General features: G+C 47.0%; 1 protein-coding gene across 2 annotated transcripts in view; it reads left to right on the top strand.

Annotated features, from left to right (window-relative positions):
- The first annotated feature begins 340 nt into the window (after window positions 1–340).
- The window catches only part of FGF13 (fibroblast growth factor 13), a 494,276-nt gene continuing 478,254 nt past the window's right edge, over window positions 341–16,362 (top strand). The window contains exon 1 of one of the 2 annotated variants that reach the window (XM_061178048.1): window positions 341–473. In XM_061178048.1, the coding sequence (XP_061034031.1) occupies window positions 425–473 (49 nt within the window). In that variant the 5' untranslated portion in view covers window positions 341–424. The remainder of the gene's footprint in view (window positions 474–16,362) is intronic. The other variant, XM_061178047.1, reaches the window with a different exon arrangement.

Genomic DNA, 16,362 nt, shown 5'->3' with positions numbered 1-16,362 from the left:
CCGGCGGCCGAGCCGGGGAGTCCCAGCCGCACCTCTCGGCGGCCCCGGGGGTGGCGAGCGCGGCTCTCCGCGGGCGGGCGGGGGTGGGCAGGAGCGGCGGGCGCGGGGCGCGGAGGGAGCGCCGCGCCGCTTTGTCTCTGCACTTCTGGAGCCAGGCGAGCGGCTCCTCCCGCGGTCGGCCGCTCGGGCTCGCGGCGGCGGCGGCGGCGGCGGCAGCGGCTCCTCCTTCACCCCTCTCCTTTCCTCCCCACTCTCTCGTAGGCAGCGGCGGCGGCGGCAGCGCTGGGGAAAGCGGCTTCTGCCCGGAGCCACGCCGAGGGGAGCTCGCGGTCGCGACTTGCCGCCCTAAGCACTCTCCCAAGTCCGGCCCGCTCAGCGAGGACTTCCGTCTCCTGGCCGAACCTTGTCAAGCAAGCTGGGATCTATGAGTGGAAAGGTGACCAAACCCAAAGAGGAGAAAGATGCTTCTAAGGGTAAGCCCGCCCGCCGAGTCCGCCTGCTTCCCTTCCCTTGGTTTCCCTCGCCCGCTCGCGTGCGCGCCGCCCTCCGGCGGCTCCCGGCCTCCCTCCCGGAGCCTAAGCTGCCCGTGACCTCTGCGACCCCGGCGAGAAAGGCGGGGGCCGGGCCGCTGGGGGGCCTGGGTTTGCACCACTTTCCCTCCTTCCTCGTGGAATTGTCGCCCCGCGAGTGCCTCCAGCCTCTTCGCTCCCCCTCTGGACGCACCGGGGTGGCGCTGCGGGCAGACGAAGCTGCTGCAGCCCCGAGCGCCGGGAACAGCGCTGCCTGCCACCGGCCGGCCCCTTCTCCGTGCGAGTGCTTGTGTGTGCGTGTGCGCGAGTGTTCATATGTGTGCTGCGCGGGTGCAACATGGTGACATACTCAGGAATCGGCCCCACTCTTAGAACCCAAGCTCGAATCCACCTTCCACCCCCCTCTCCCCGCCCCCAATGCAAACAAAGAGCCTGGCCGACACGCACAACCCCTCCCCCCACGCTCCTTTCCCCCTCACGCCCCCTGCTCCCCAACTCTCTACGTCCCCTCCCCAGAAGGCAGGAGCTTGCAACCTTCCACACGCCGCGTGCAAAAGTGAGCGATCCCGGTGCCCCGGCGCCGCCCGCGCTGCGCGTCGGCAGCGCAGCCTCGCCGAGCCCCGGGAGAACAAAGGCTCTTGTCCCCTTGCTACCAGTGCCCAGCAGGAGCGGGCCCCCGCGGGAGGGGAGAGTCCCCTCCCTCCACTCTGGGGGGTTTAGCCACCTGGCCCGCGGCGCCCGGCCGCCGGTCCCCCGGAGAGCGCTTCTCGGCCTGGGGCCTCCCACCGGCGGGCTGGGGAGGCGCAGCGGAGCAGGGCTCAGGCCCGGGAGAACTCGGGAGAAGGAAGGGGCGTCCCCTCGACCCCCACAAGTCCTAGCCGTGGCCTTGCTGAGGACCCGGCTTAGCTCCGGAATGTAAGCTGGAGACAGCATCCTTGGAGACCTAGGTGCAGAGAGAGGCACAGAAGAGGGGGTGTGGTAGAGCCCTGGGGAAACGGCAGGTGCCTTAGGTGCAAGTGTCTGGAATGGCCACAGAGCGGACGCCGGAGTGGGCTGGACCGGCCCGGAGGGCCCCAGGCACGCTGAGCCGCAGCGACCCACGCCGGGTCCACGCTGCTGCAGAAGTGGGGCTGCAGTGGGGGGAGCCCCAGCCTTCGTTCACGGGGCCCCGATTCCTCCTGGAGCCCTGGGGCTCCCTTCCCTCCCACTCCTTTCCCTCTTCCTTTTTCTCATCTCCTCCTTCTCGCCTCTCCCCATCTCTCAGAGCTTTCTTTCCCGGGAGATTCTAGGGCAGCGTCAGCCCTCCCCCGCGGAAAGTTGTCAAAGTCTTCAGCTCAGGGCCTTTATCCTTGTTTCTAAATGGAGCCGGTTCTCTTCCAACTAGGCGAAGCGTCGACGAGAGGCTCCAGAAGTTTGTGGGGCGTTTAGATCTGCTGTACTAAGGGTCAGTGTTGCCATCGGCCTGCCTCAAGGCTAGAGGTCACCCCCTTCGGACCCACTGATACCCGCAGGCTGTTTGAGGCGCACAGATTAATTGAAACGGTCACCCGGAAAGTAGAACTCCTGCTACACTTTTCCAGAGCTTTCCTAATTGTTGTGCGTTTTAAACAGGCATTCGTATGATAAGAGAAAGTGACTTCCGAGTCGTTAGAAGGTTTTGTTTTCCGTTGAGGGCCCAGACAGGTGAATACAATTGAAGATGGTAGCAACAAATTGACCTAGGCAAGTGATTCCCCTTCTGCATCTGGGAGTATTTCAAGTTTGTTTCTGGAACTTTGGTCCCTGATTTCCATCAGGTGGTTACCTAAGGCTTATTTCAGGCTACCTTTGGGAGGACCCTGAAACCAAATTCATTCACAGAAAATGAGATGCTGTTCTAGGAATATAATTTGTAATTGTCCAGAACGGAGTAAGAAGTCTGGAAACATTAGGACAAGTTTCTGTCACTCGATAATGAAAATTTTTACTAGGCATATGTCATAACATTTTCTTATGTTGACTCACCACATTTGAAACCAAATACCTCTCTGTATGAATTGTGTAATTAGCATTTGGAATTATGGTTGTAATTAGGATAAATTAATTTTACAAGGCAACTTTTAAGAAGGGAGTTTACTTTCCCAAGGAGATGGGAATCTTATGGCTGCTAAGAGCCCGAGTCCCATTTCTGCCTTTCTGTTGGTTGTTGAATCTAGAGTATTTTCAAAACAGTGAATGCCTAGTAGCCGTTAGTATTTTACCCTTTCAGGTAAATATGTTAAAAGTCTTGTGTGACTAAATTTTAAAGACTACTTTTTATGTTAGAGATGAAAGATACCAAGTCTATTTATATTTTTAACTAATAAAGTTTATTGACCATATTCATGGAGAGGTTGGGTTATTTACAGATTTCCTATGTATAGGTCATTTTTGGATTTTTTTAAGCTGAGTGACTCAGGAGCACACTGTGCAACAGATACAGGATTGAACATTTATTAGGTACTTTGAATATACACACTTAATTTTGAATGATGGTGTGACAAATGATTGAATCAAGACAAAATTTAGCAACAGTTTGAATGAATTTCATAATCTGTTTTCAGAGCCTACCGCTCGTTTAAATTCGGCCTCCCACCCCATCACCTGGGGTTGATGCTCACAGCCTATCATAACTGCATAGAAGATTATCACAGAGTACAGTGTTTCTAGACTTTCTAAAGCATAGGTAGCAGGTAATTAGTTATTTTGTGCTGCTTAATGAAATATGGCTTTCAGAGCATATAAATTGCTCTTTGTCTTTTTAAATGATGTTCTTCAACTCATTGAGGTTAAGACCAGTGATGGACAATGATGTTTTCTATAACCTTTTTCAGTAACATAGCCAGACAAGATAGACTGTCCTCTTTGGGAGGGGGGAGGGGAACCTTGATTGTGTTTGAAAGTATTAAAATGGCCTCTTGAGCAGCAAATCATCTTTTGTGTATTCAGGCTTTGCATAAACTTTTTTTTTTTAGATTAAGTTCTTTAACATCTACTCTTTTTAAAAAAATTTATTTAATTAATTAATTCATTTTTGGCTGCATTGGGTCTTCGTTGCTGCCTGTGGGCTTTCGCTAGTTGGCGGCGAGCGGGGGCTACTCTTCGTTTCGGTGCGCGGGCTTCTCATTGCGGTGGCTTCTCTTGTTGCGGAGCATGGGCTCTAGGCCTGCGGGCTTCAGTAGTTGTGGTGCATGGGCTTAGTTGCTCCGCGGCATGTGGGATCTTCCTGGACCAGGGCTCGAACCCATGTCCCCTGCATTGGCAGGCGGATTCTTAACCACTGCGCCACCAGGGAAGTCCCATGCATAAACTTTTAAATTGGCAGATGAATATATAGTTTAGGGCACTCAGCTCCTGAACAGGAGGACCTATTTCCATTTCAGGGAAGAATAACATTTGGTTGTTCAAGCAGATATTCACTTAGCTTTGACTCTCTTCTCTACCTTGTCACATAAGATCTTTTCAGCAGTTCTCTGTTGGAAAAGCACTCAGTTAAGCCTGTGTCTGGTTTACTGCAACCGTGTTCCTGTGGCATTCGGAGACTGTGTAGCCTGTTACAGATAAAACCAAATCGTTTGTAGATTGAGTGATAGTCCTAGCCAATTCTCGATTTCAAAACTGTCATTTGGTTTGGGAATTCCCTGGCGGTCCGGCGGTTAGGACTCTGCGCTTCCACTGCAGGGGCATGGGTTCGATCCCTGGTCCTGGTAGTAAGATCCCACATGCCGCGTGACGTGGCCAAAAAAAAAAAAAAGAAAAACTGTTATTTGGTTTGTAGTTGGAGTTTGGGTTTGGGTTTGGGTGTGTTTTTTCAGCAACCTCTTCCCTTGTGCTTAGCCTGAGAGCCATCACATCTGGGCAGGTTTAAAGGCCATGTGGGCTGTGGGTTCTCTCTGAGACGGCCAGCACTAACGTCAGGCTGGGTTTCTGCTGGCTGCTGGGCAGTGGAGGACAGTTCCACGCATAGTCCGAGACACCAGATTACATTGCACACGTGCATTTATGGGTGCAGCTCGTTTTCAGCTCCCTTCCTGGCCTTTTCCAGTTCCCTTCCTGGCCTTTTCCAGTAGCCTCTCTAACCATACCTAAGAAGGACAGGGCATTGTGGTCAGGCAGCCAGCGTATCAAGTCTTGAACCTGGAAAGCCATTCCAAAAGCTCATCTTGGTCTTGGTGGATTATTGCAGTCGCCTCCGTCAAGTGTCTTTCTCAGACTTGGGCCAGGCGAAGCACGTGTTTAGAGGTATTTCACCCACAGGAAGTCATGATGTTGGTGACCTCTTATTAAAAACTAGCAGTCAGGGACTTCCCTGGTGGCGCAGTGGTTAAGAATCCACCTGCCAGTGCAGGGGACACGGGTTCGAGCCCTGGTCCGGGAAGATCCCACATGCCGTGGAGCAACTAAGCCCGTGCGCCACAACTACTGAGCCTGCGCTCTGGAGCCCGCGAGCCACAACTACCGATACCCCGTGTGCCGCAACTACTGAAGCCCACGTGCCTAGAGCCTGTGCTCCGCAACCAGAGAAGCCACCGCAATGAGAAGCCCGCGCACCGCAATGAAGAGTAGCCCCCGCTCGCCGCAACTAGAGAAAGTCCGCGCGCAGCAACGAAGACCCAACGCAGCCAAAATAAATAAATAAATTGGGGAAAAAAAGAGAGAGAGAAAAAAAAAACTAGCAATCATAATCTCCCTATTACTCATATAGGAGCTTGTTTTTTCACCTGGTGAATAAGTCACCATGGACCAGTACGGTATTATGGAGTGTCATAAGCCCCAGATTTGCTTCCGTGGCCGAGATGGTGATCACAGCCTCAGTGAGGGGGTGTGGCCAGGGAGATCTCTAATCAGAAGCGTTGGTCTGTTCTTGGGGCTAGGTGCAGAAGGTGAGTGCACAGTGTCCCCCAAATCCTCGTCATTATTATTTCCAGTGGCGTGCAGCTTCTTTACTGACAGGCCGGAGCAGGAGTGGGATGCGGGTTAGGGGTGCTGTATCTTCTTAGTTCTGCTTCCTCTAAGTCTCTTGCCAGTACAGTTCAAATTGTTACAAGGCGTTAGGATGCATCCTCGGGCTGGAGGTGTGAGGGAGGTTGGAGTCCGAAAGGATGTTGCAGGATGAGTGAGGAGCAGAAAGTGAGCTGTGGGGTTGAGGTCCGTGCCTAGTGCGCAGGGACATGTGTGGTGGCCCTGAACACAGGGCCGGAACTGGGAGAGAACTGGAGTCAGGGTCTGGGTGGTAAGCTGGAGGGCTGATTTGTGAGGCAGTCACTAGGGAGAGGAAACTGTTAACATTCCAGGTCTCTTTGCAGCTGTGCTGTTTTATGTTCAAATCAACTCTTCATTCTGGGAATTACAATCAACACAGAACAACCGAAATGTGTTGCAGCTCTTCAAATATATCCAATAAAAGGGCTTTCTAGTGTCTGCTTCATTAATGGCTTGTATTTTTGGAGCTGAGAAATTTGAAAGGAATACAGGATAATTGCCAAGATTAAACAATTCAAAGAGGGAAAAAAAACCTCCCATGAATTAAAGTGTGGCAGGTGGAGGGGATCCTCCATGTCTATTACCGTGCTAAGCTTAACGTGGTCTTTGGAATGCGGAGATTGGGCACATAAATATAGCTTTAGCAATTCGCAGAGAAGACAAATGTCTGCATAAATCATTGTCTGCAGCCACCCATTTACCGTTTCCCTGTCCAGAGGATCCGGAAGACTCGTTAGCAGCAGGATTTCTCAGCGCAGGCTGAGGAGTGGACTTCAGGCTCGTCGTCCTGTGTGGCGTGGTTCATCCGAGTCAGTCCTCACCAACTCGAGATGTAGCTTATCTATTTGTGATATACCAGTTCTACAAACTCACTTGAATGAGATTTCTGACATTTTAAAACGTGGCATTTTATCACTTTGGTGAAAGCCATATCTTGATGAAACATTTCTTAGGGGTGTGGATTTCGGGGTAAATGGCACTAATTTCCTAAAGAAAGTGAAATAGTAATCATTATGCCCCCACTCCAGCCTGCAGGTCTAATTTCTCCTTGAATTGGATGGCCATTTGTTTTTCTCTAAAGCCTTGTTTTCCAGGGTATTAATCCTGAAAATGGGAGTTTTATATTAGAAAAGAGATAAGTTCTTGATTCTTGGGGCACAGCGGAAATGTGAAGGACTGTGTCATTAGGGATCTGGCTTTGTAATAAACATTAAGCCTAAATTACAATTACTGTACGTTGAGATTGCTGTTAAGCAGTTCTCATGCCCTACTCATGCCTCTGCCCTTGTAACTTACATTTAGCATTGATTTTCAAATGGAAATGGTATTAGTGTCACCGGCTAAGACCCTCCCCACAGGCAGTGGGCAGAGGGTAGTAGGTGTCCTTGCTGAGTCTTTTAAACTCTGGCAGCACCCTTGGCTTATGTCGGTGTAAGGTTTAGGTTGACGGTGTAAGGTTTAGGTTGACGTTCCAGCGGGTGCATTGGGGCTGGGCTGACCTGAGGCGTTTGCTTGGCCTGCCTGCTCTCAGCCTTGTGCAGAGACTTCAGATTTGGTTTGGACAATCACTGTTGCCCAAAGGAATTCTCAGGTATACATGTCTGTCCTTTAGGGACCCTGTCAGTAGGGCCTGGGAAGAAAGAAAAAAATCTTCTGGTGAAAGGCAGGCCTGGTCAGAGGCCAAATTATGAAAGAGTTATTAAAAAAAAATGGTACGGACCCAATTTCCTTTTGTGTAATTGAAGATTATATACAACATGAACAAATCCTAGGTGTACATCTCCACGAATTTTGACAAATGTTTACACCCACGTGATAGAATATTTTCATCACCCCAGAAAGTTTTCTTGTGTCCCTTTCTAGTCATTCCCCCTTCAAAGGCAACTACTATTTTGATTTCTGTCATCATATTTTAGTTCTCCCTTTATTGAACTGAATGGAAATGGAATCTCGCAGGATGCACTCTTGGTCCCCGAGACCCAGCCACCTCTCCGGGTCAGCATGCTTCCATTCCTGGTTGACAGCCCTTCTTCTTGTCTTGGCATCTGGTTTCTTGGAAGACCCCCACCCTGCCCCAACCTAGGGCACTCAACAGGGTCTTGTACTTGGCAGCCCATAAGGAGTATTTGTTGAATGATCTAGGCCAGGTAGGGAATTCCTTTAAGCCGGGGTACGTCTTGTTCATCCTTAATAACAATAATGATCATAGTTATTATTGTTATCATTATTATAGTAGCTTCTAAATTATGGAGCACTTACTATTTACTAGGCATGCATGATTTTTATATATATCTCATTTAATCCTCATGACAGCCAAATGAAATAGTGAATAGTATTTATGGACTTCAGAGATGAGAAAATTGAAGTTGAGGGAGATTATGTAGCCTGTACGAGGTCACACAGCTAGTGGGTCCCAAATTACTGGCACAGCGCCTGGCATTGAACTAAGGATTGCCAGAGGCAGCGCTTTAACTCCAGGGAATTAATGTCAGTGGTTGAGTTTCTGGCATCTAGATAGGATGGGGAAGTAATTTTGGTTGGGGTCTTAAAAATAATGTAACCCGAGCGGGACCCTACGGGGCCTGCCGGGGACAGACCTCTCCCCCATATCCTCTGCTGTAGTTCCTCTCTGAAGTACCCAGACAATAGTATCTCATGCATATTTCCTGAGTTTTTCAGATGCTAAAAACCACCAGCAATGGAAGAAGTTAACTACTTGATGATCAGGAGCCCCCAGACCTTCTGGCGCCTAAGGATTGATAAAGTTAATTGCTCTGTTACTTCACCATCAAGAGAATTGTGCACGAGCTGATCACACACCCTGTGCCCCCCCCCCACCTGGCCTTTAAAAATGCTTTGCTGAAGCCCTTTGTGGAGTTTGGGGTTCTGTGCTCCTAACTCTGACGTCGGCACACGAACTTGCATTCGGTAACAGCAATAGTTTTTTTGAGCACTGACCATATGCCAGGGATTGACATGAAATATCTCAAGCTATCCAAGATAGATATACATACTACTATTATTCCCATTTGACAGATAAGAAAACAGTCTCGGGTTGAGACCAGTAGCTGTGGCACACGGGCTTAGTTGCTCCGCCGCATGTGGGATCTTCCCGGACCAGGGCTCGAACCCGTGTCCCCTGCATTGGCAGGCGGATTCTTAACCACTGCGCCACCAGGGAAGCCCAGTTGATTCTTTTCTAATCCAGGTTTGCACAAGGACCAAATTACTTGCCGTTTGCCAACGTGGACATGACTAGGAAGAGTTTGCCTATACAGGCATGATTGCTCCACGGCTGTGATCTTTGTGCAGCCGAAGAGCTCTCCGAACAGATTTCTTGAGTGACTTATCCATCTCAGGCACTGTGCTGCGCCCCGGCAGAGATGAGAGAAACCCAGTCCTACCTTAAGCCTTAGGAGTGCCCTTTCCTTCCTCTTTGGCCTTGGACATTCTCACTTGTACTTCCAAAGTGCATCTCCCCTCAGTTGGCCATGAGTCTGACTTTCAAGATGTAAGCATCTGCCAGTTTGAAAATAATGGTATTTCTTCCCCAGAACTGAGTCTGGGAGCTTGTTTCACAACTGTGTTCTATCGATTACATTTCCTCTTAATTCACAACTGGGTAAAACTCCCAATTGTTTATTTATTTATTTTTTCTATTACATGGCATATGCTTTCAGTCTGCCTCTCATCAGAATCATCTGTCTCATTTCCCTTCTCTTTCTCTCTCAACCCCACCCTCTCCTCCTTCCCTCCCTCCCTCCTTTTCTCTCCTGTTCTGCCACCTTCCTTTTCTTGTCTACAGATGTCAGTGGTTTTCATTAAGTGAATGGGGTTCCTTAGGGTATGCTGGGCTCATTGGAGGATTCTCATTTCTGGATTTTCTCCCTTGATAGCTATAACTTCAGTAAAAGAAATCCCCCCCATAACATGTAGCTCCATGGAAGAAGCATTTCACTCCTTATTATATAACTCATTTTAAATGGAAAAATAAAGTGCGAGCTTTATTTCTTATACTGTTTATGCTGCCTTCAGTTAGATAATATTTCCAAAAATATATCTTGTTAACAGAGACATACGCCTTGAACGAGCATTATTAATTATAGTTCTCAAAGTTAGGACTCATGCAGTGTTTCTCTGGTGCTGCAGAACCTAGTTTTAACAGCCGTAATGAACAGTGACGGGTCTATTGCGTGGTTATAGGTAAGTTTAATAACAAATGTGAAACCCAGTTCTCAGAAAATCCCTCCAAATTATGTAGGTAGCATGTCTCCCGCTCTTGCACTGGGGGTCAGTAAACAGATCGAGTTCTTCAAATATTTATCTTGCTGTTAAAAGTAGAAGTAAACAAGCTAAAGAAGGCAGGCTGAGCGCAGTTCTTGAATATGCCTATAGCTATTTTAAGAATCTTCTTTCAACCACGACTTTGAAAGTATTGTGAATTGACCTGCTTCTTTTGCCTTTGATTCTCCGTGTGTGTGCTCGCCTCTTCCCTTGGGGGGCTTATTGAAAAGACTTCCAAGAGCTCTTGGATTTGCGCGTGGTTTTCGGAGCCCTGGGAACAATGTGAGCGGTTCTCCTGGAAACGGGGCCGGCGCTCCTCGTGGCTCTCGCTCCGGGCGCTCCTCGTGGCTCTCGCTCCCGGGAGCGTTTGTTTTCCGACTAACTGGGACCCGACAAGCTGGGACCCGGGCGGGAGCGCCGAACGGCCCGGTTAACCGGCGTCCCTCAGTCGCCGCGGATCCGGCCGGCGGGTTGATTACAAACCTGTGTGCTCATGAGCCTCGTGATGCGGCGGCTGCCGAAAAAAGAAACACGGAAAAGTTGTGTCACCGAAGGTGAAACTTGGCGAAGAAGTGCTCGGCGCCGGGCATGACAAAGCTGCTCGCGACGGCGGCGGGCAGCCGAGGGCTTTGCCCACCGGCCCCGGGCGCCGGCGGCCCGGCTCGCTCGCGTGGGGACGCCGCCGAGGGGGCGGGGCGCCGGGGGCAGCCCACGGCCTGGAGGTCTAGACCGCGGGCGCTTTGCAGCCGGTGGGACGCAGCGTTAAGATGGTGGCGGCGGGCGGGGCCGGAGGAGGAGTGTCCCGACCCCCACCCCCCTCTAGCGATCAGGGCGTCCTTGCCCCGCCTACGCCTGACCCACCCGCTGGGCCCCTCAAAGGCGGATACTCTTCAAAGCCTGGAAGTCAGGTCTTGGCCAAACAGAAGTGCTTTGCTTTCTCTGTCTTCTGGTCAATGTTAATTCGGTTTCAGCTGTGTAAAAAACCTAGGATGCATCTTGACCAGAACGCCCCTGACCGTTTTGAGTTTGTCTGCTTTTATATTGCTTATGTTTCGTGGTGTCGATTTTTTTCAGATTACAAAATAATGCATGCAATTCAGAAAATCATAAAAGCATGAAAAAGAAAATATCCCCCAAGGGTTGTACTCCCAGGTTCTTTTTGAGATTTTCCTTCCAGTCTTTTTTCTCTGAATTTTATAATACACACGTATACATCTTTAAGTACATGTGTGGGATTACACAGTAGATACTATCACCTGCTTTTTTTCCCTCAACACCCTGTTAGAATGTTTTTCTATGTCATTAAATAATCTTCCACACTATCATGTTTAGTGCGTGCACTGGGTGTGGATTTGGGGGTGACAAAGGAGAGATGGTAATTTTGAGCCTGTGGTTGTGAAAAGTTTTTCTCTGCTGCCTTGAGATCTTTCTCACTGGGCTCCACAAACATTATTCGTATTTTATAAACGTATATATACGAATCTGTGCGTATATAAAGATATATATATGCATGTATAAATTTATACATATAAAATTAAATGCATGTAGACAAATATGCATATGTCTAAATAAATACACACACAAATATGCTTAGAATAAACCCTGAAAGAATATATATCAAAAGGAATCTCTGAGTGGTTGGCTTATAGAAGATGTATAGAGGATGTATATGTATATGTATGTTTATTCGTGTCTTCTATTTTCTCTACAGTGGACGTATATAATGATCATAATGATATAATGAAAATTAACATAAACAATATATTGCTTATGGATTGTCTTCAAACTGACTTTTCTGCTCCAGCTCTTACCATTTCTTGATCTGGAATGCTCTACTACCTATTATTTCTACATTTTGTGATCCTTTATGTCCAAGCTTAACCCACATCCTCCAGGAAGCCTCTCTCCCACCCTCCCTACAGGATCTGTTTACCCCTTGCACTGGGCTTCTTGGTTACCCATCTGGCAATGTCTGTGGACTACTCTGGATAAATCTGATGATGCATTTTTCATCTGCTCATGTTTTATCTCCCAAACTAGATTTTAAACCTCCTCAAGGGCCCTTTTCACAAAAGAGGTACAATACTCAATAAATGTGTTACTTAACCATCATGCTCAGCATCCTTCCTAGGTTTCTTTAAATGCTCTTGTACCTTTTGAAACTCCAGACCATATCAGAAGCCCTTAGAATGACAGCAACAATCCATCTGGATTTAATATTGCTAATTTGATTTGGGGTGTAATTTTCACTTCACAGTGGGCCATCTTCCAGGTAAAAGTGGCTGCATGGTTAAAAGCATGGACTTTAGAAACTTGGGTTCACATATAAGTTCCTCTGCTTAGTCGCTGTGTGATCTTGGGCAAATAATCTTTCTAAGCCTCTTCGCAATGGAGATAGTTATATTTATCTCACATGCCTATTTTAAAGATAGAATGAGATAATGTGTGAAAAACATAGAATTTGGTCAATGGTCATATTGATAATATTATTAAAATAGTAGTGATTTTCATATTGATTATTCAAGTTAGAGGGTTCTTGTTAAAGGACTTGTTGGCCATAGAAATAAATCTGCAGATTCACACATCTGTCTGACAGTCATACTCCAATTTAATGGATTTTAGTTATACGGTCACTGGGGATGGGTTCCAGGACCCCCCACCCCCAGATACCAAAATAAAATCCGTGGATGATCAAGTCCCTTATATAAAATGGTGTAGTATCCGCATATAACCTATGCACATCCTCCTGTAGACTTTAGATCATCTCTAGATTACTTCTAATACCTAATGCAAATGTAAATGCCGTGTAAATAGTTGTAAATACAATGTAAATGCTTTGTAAATAGTTGATGGCCTGTGGCAAATTCAAGTTTTGCTTTTTGAAACTTTCTGGAGTTAAAAAAAACTTTTTTTAGATCCATAGTTGGTTGAATCCACAGACGCGGAATTTGTGGATACAGAGTGCCGACTCTACTAATTCATGTATTAAGTAATTCATCCATTACTTTATCAATAAATATTTGTTGAACCTCCTACGTGACAGCAGTGAGCAGAACACAGAATCATCCCGGCTTTCATGGAGCTGATACTTTACAGGTTTACTTAGAGGAACCGGACTTTCAGTGCACAAAGCACTCTGTCCCATGTTGGTGATATGTCAAGCAGTGAGTGACCTGGTGCCCATAATAGCCATCCGGGCCCCCGGGCCCTGGCCAGCCCAAACTACCAGGGAGGGAACCTGGGTGAAGTTGGACATGGGTTATTCATCTTTGGTCCAGGGACCACTAGAGCTGAGGTTCCTGAACCTGCTTGGGCATCAGCACCACCTTCCACCACATACATCCCCACCATGAGGATTTGACTCAGTAGATCTGAGTATGGGGCTTATGAACCCATATGGTTTATAAATCTCCTTAAGTGATTGGAACGCACAGCCAGTTACGGGGCTTACTGCTCCTGAGCAGTGTTTCTCTAGCTTGCCGGAAGTTAACAGTCACCTGTAGGGTTTGTTTAAAAAAAAAAAAAAAAAAGCTACCCCTCCCCCTGACCTGCTGACTCAGAACTTTAGGAAGAGAGTTTGGTACTGTGAATTGTAAATCAGCGTCTTGGTGATTCTTATCATTGAGCAAGTTGGGGAAACATTGTCCTAGAGACATCAAAGGACCCCTGGCTATTATTGTGTAAATGTGCATTTTTCTGGTGGTGGCATCCATAGCTTTCAGCAGATTCTCAGAGGGTTCAGTATCTCCAAAAATAGCCCTGAGCTCTGTGCCCAGCATTGCTGTCCATGAACTGTGTGCATTGGGTCCTCGGTTTTCTCAGCCCTACTCATCCTCCGCAGGCAAGTGTTCTGTTTGGAAGCCTCCTTTCTCCATTCTTGCTCCTCCTTTCTCTCTTGTCAGGCTGGCCTCCATTCTTTCTGTTGCTTCCAGGAAGAGAATTTCAAAGCCTTGGGCCCTTCCAGAGAGGGCGGGGCTGGGAGGGAGCTTTGGGGATGCCCTCCAGAGCTGGCCATCCCAGCATAGCTGTGAGAATGGTGGAGGTCAGTGAGCAGGTATTGTGACCCTTCTGGGGGCTGGACCTCAGTGGATCTTAATGTGGGGGGATAAGGGCCTGGAAAGTGGGACTTCTAAGATAATCCTTTGCCAGTCCAGAGCAGGTGGGCAAGGGCATTCCCCCTTCTTGGTACCGCTTTCCAGCCTGTACGTGGCAGGAGGTGGGGCGGGGTGCGATTGCGAGGGTTGGGCCAGGCTCAGACACATCCCTCCTTGGTCTCCCCCAGGCAGCCAGCAGTGTCGCTGTCACTGGTTCATGAGCAGTCAAGTGCATTGACCTATTACTGCTAGTTACTTTGAGTTATAAATGGTTTTTATTTCCCCTGTGGAATTGGGGATTCAGGCTGTATAGAACGACCCGATTTGTATCACAAGAGCCTTTGGGACTTTGACAGATTTCACCACTTAAAAAACACAGCTTTTTGTCTCTACCCCACTGGACATAAAAGCAATCTTTGAATTTATGGAACAAAGAGCATGTCTTTAAACGGCAGTGCGCACAAAAAGGGAGGAAAGGGAAGTAAGACAGTTCGTCCTCTTTTCTGAGGCCATTGTCTCCAGGCAAGTGACAAAACTGAATACGCTGAAAAATCTTGTATTGATTTTTAGTGCAAAGGCATCTCCCTAGGATCTGAAAACCCGGTAGAAGATAATAAACTTGTTCTCCTGCCTTTGAGCCAGGAGTTGAGTTGCTTTGTTTACTGAGAGAGAGATTTTGACCAGGGTGCCTCTCTCTTGACCATACTGATAGAGAAGAGGCTCGGTTTCTGAAAGCCTGATATATACAGATTGGATTCAAATGGTGAATGGGGAGGTTGTTGCAATATTGAAGGACTTATTGTTTTATGAAAAAGTTTTCTTTTCATAGCATCATCTCTGGTGTATCTGAATGTTGCTTTACGGATCAAGGATTACTTCATTAAAAATAAAGAAATAAAGGCCAAGGCTAGAGGTCTCTTGTTGAAGCATTTGGGCTTCCTGCAGTTCTCGTTATAAGCTATTGCTCGCAGTGGCTGTTTTCGCTTCCCAGGTTCTTTTCAAAAATCTTTATTTTTACTTTTTATTGTGGGAAAATATACAGTAATTTTTTAAAAAAGTGTACAGTTCTGTGGCATTATGTGCACTCACGTTGTTCTGCGACCGTCACCACCATACTTCCAAGGTTCTTTCTTTCAGAATTTTATATATTTTTTTATATGGCAGGTTCTTATTAGTTATCCATTTTATACATATTAGTGTGTACATGTCAATCCCAATCTCCCAATTCATCACACCGCCCCCCTGCCCCCACCACTTTCCCCCCTTGGTGTCCATACGTTTGTTCTCTACATCTGTGTTTCAATTTCTGCCCTGCAAACCGGTTCATCTGTACCATTTTTCTAGGTTCCGCATATATGCGTTAATATACGATGTTTGTTTTTCTCTTTCAGACTTACTTCACTATAACAGTCTCTAGATCCATCCACGTCTCTACAAATGACCCAATTTCGTTCCTTTTTATGGCTGAGTAATATTCCATTGTATATATGTACCACATCTTCTTTATCCATTGGTCTGTCGATGGGCACTTAGGTTGCTTCCGTGACCTGGCTATTGTAAATAGTGCTGCAATGAGCATTGGGGTGCATGTGTCTTTTTGAATTATGGTTTTCTCTGGGTATGTGCCCAGTAGTGGCATTGCTGGGTCATATGGTAATTCTATTTTTAGTTTTTTAAGGAACCTCCATACTGTTCTCCATAGTGGCTGTATCAATGTACATTCCCACCAATGGTGCAAGAGGGTTCCCTTTTCTCCACACCCTCTCCAGCATTTGTTGTTTGTAGCTTTTCTGATGATGCCCATTCTAACTGGTGTGAGGTGATATCTCATTGTAGTTTTGATTTGCATTTCTCTAATAATTAGTGGTGTTGAGCAGCTTTTCATGTGCTTCTTGGCCATCTGAATGTCTTCTTTGGAGAAATGTCTATTTAGGTCTTCTGCCCATTTTTGGATGGGGTTGTTTGTTTTTTTAATATTGAGCTGCATGAGCTGTTTATATATTTTGGAGATTAATCCTTTGTCCGTTGATTCGTTTGCAAATATTTTCTCCCATTCTGAGGGTTGTCTTTTTGTCTTGTTTATGGTTTCCTTTGCTGTGCAAAAGCTTTTAAGTTTAATTAGGTCCCATTTGTTTATTTTTGTTTTATTTTTATTACTCTAGGAGGTGGATCAAAAAGATCTTGCTGTGGTTTATGTCAAAGAGTGTTCTTCCTATGTTTTCCTGTAAGAGTTTTATAGTGTCCAATCTTACATTTAGCTCTCTAATCCATTTTGAGTTTATTTTTGTGTATGGTGTCAGGGAGTGTTCTAATTTCATTCTTTTACATGTAGCTGTCCAGTTTTCCCAGCACCACTTATTGAAGAGACTGGCTTTTCTCCATTGTATATCCTTGCCTCCTTTGTCATAGATTAGTTGACCATAGGTGCGTGGGTTTATCTCTGGGCTTTCTAT

This window comes from Eubalaena glacialis, chromosome X (genome assembly GCF_028564815.1).
Source record: "Eubalaena glacialis isolate mEubGla1 chromosome X, mEubGla1.1.hap2.+ XY, whole genome shotgun sequence".
Taxonomy (NCBI): domain Eukaryota; kingdom Metazoa; phylum Chordata; class Mammalia; order Artiodactyla; family Balaenidae; genus Eubalaena; species Eubalaena glacialis.
This window is presented reverse-complemented; position numbering and strand designations above follow the sequence as displayed.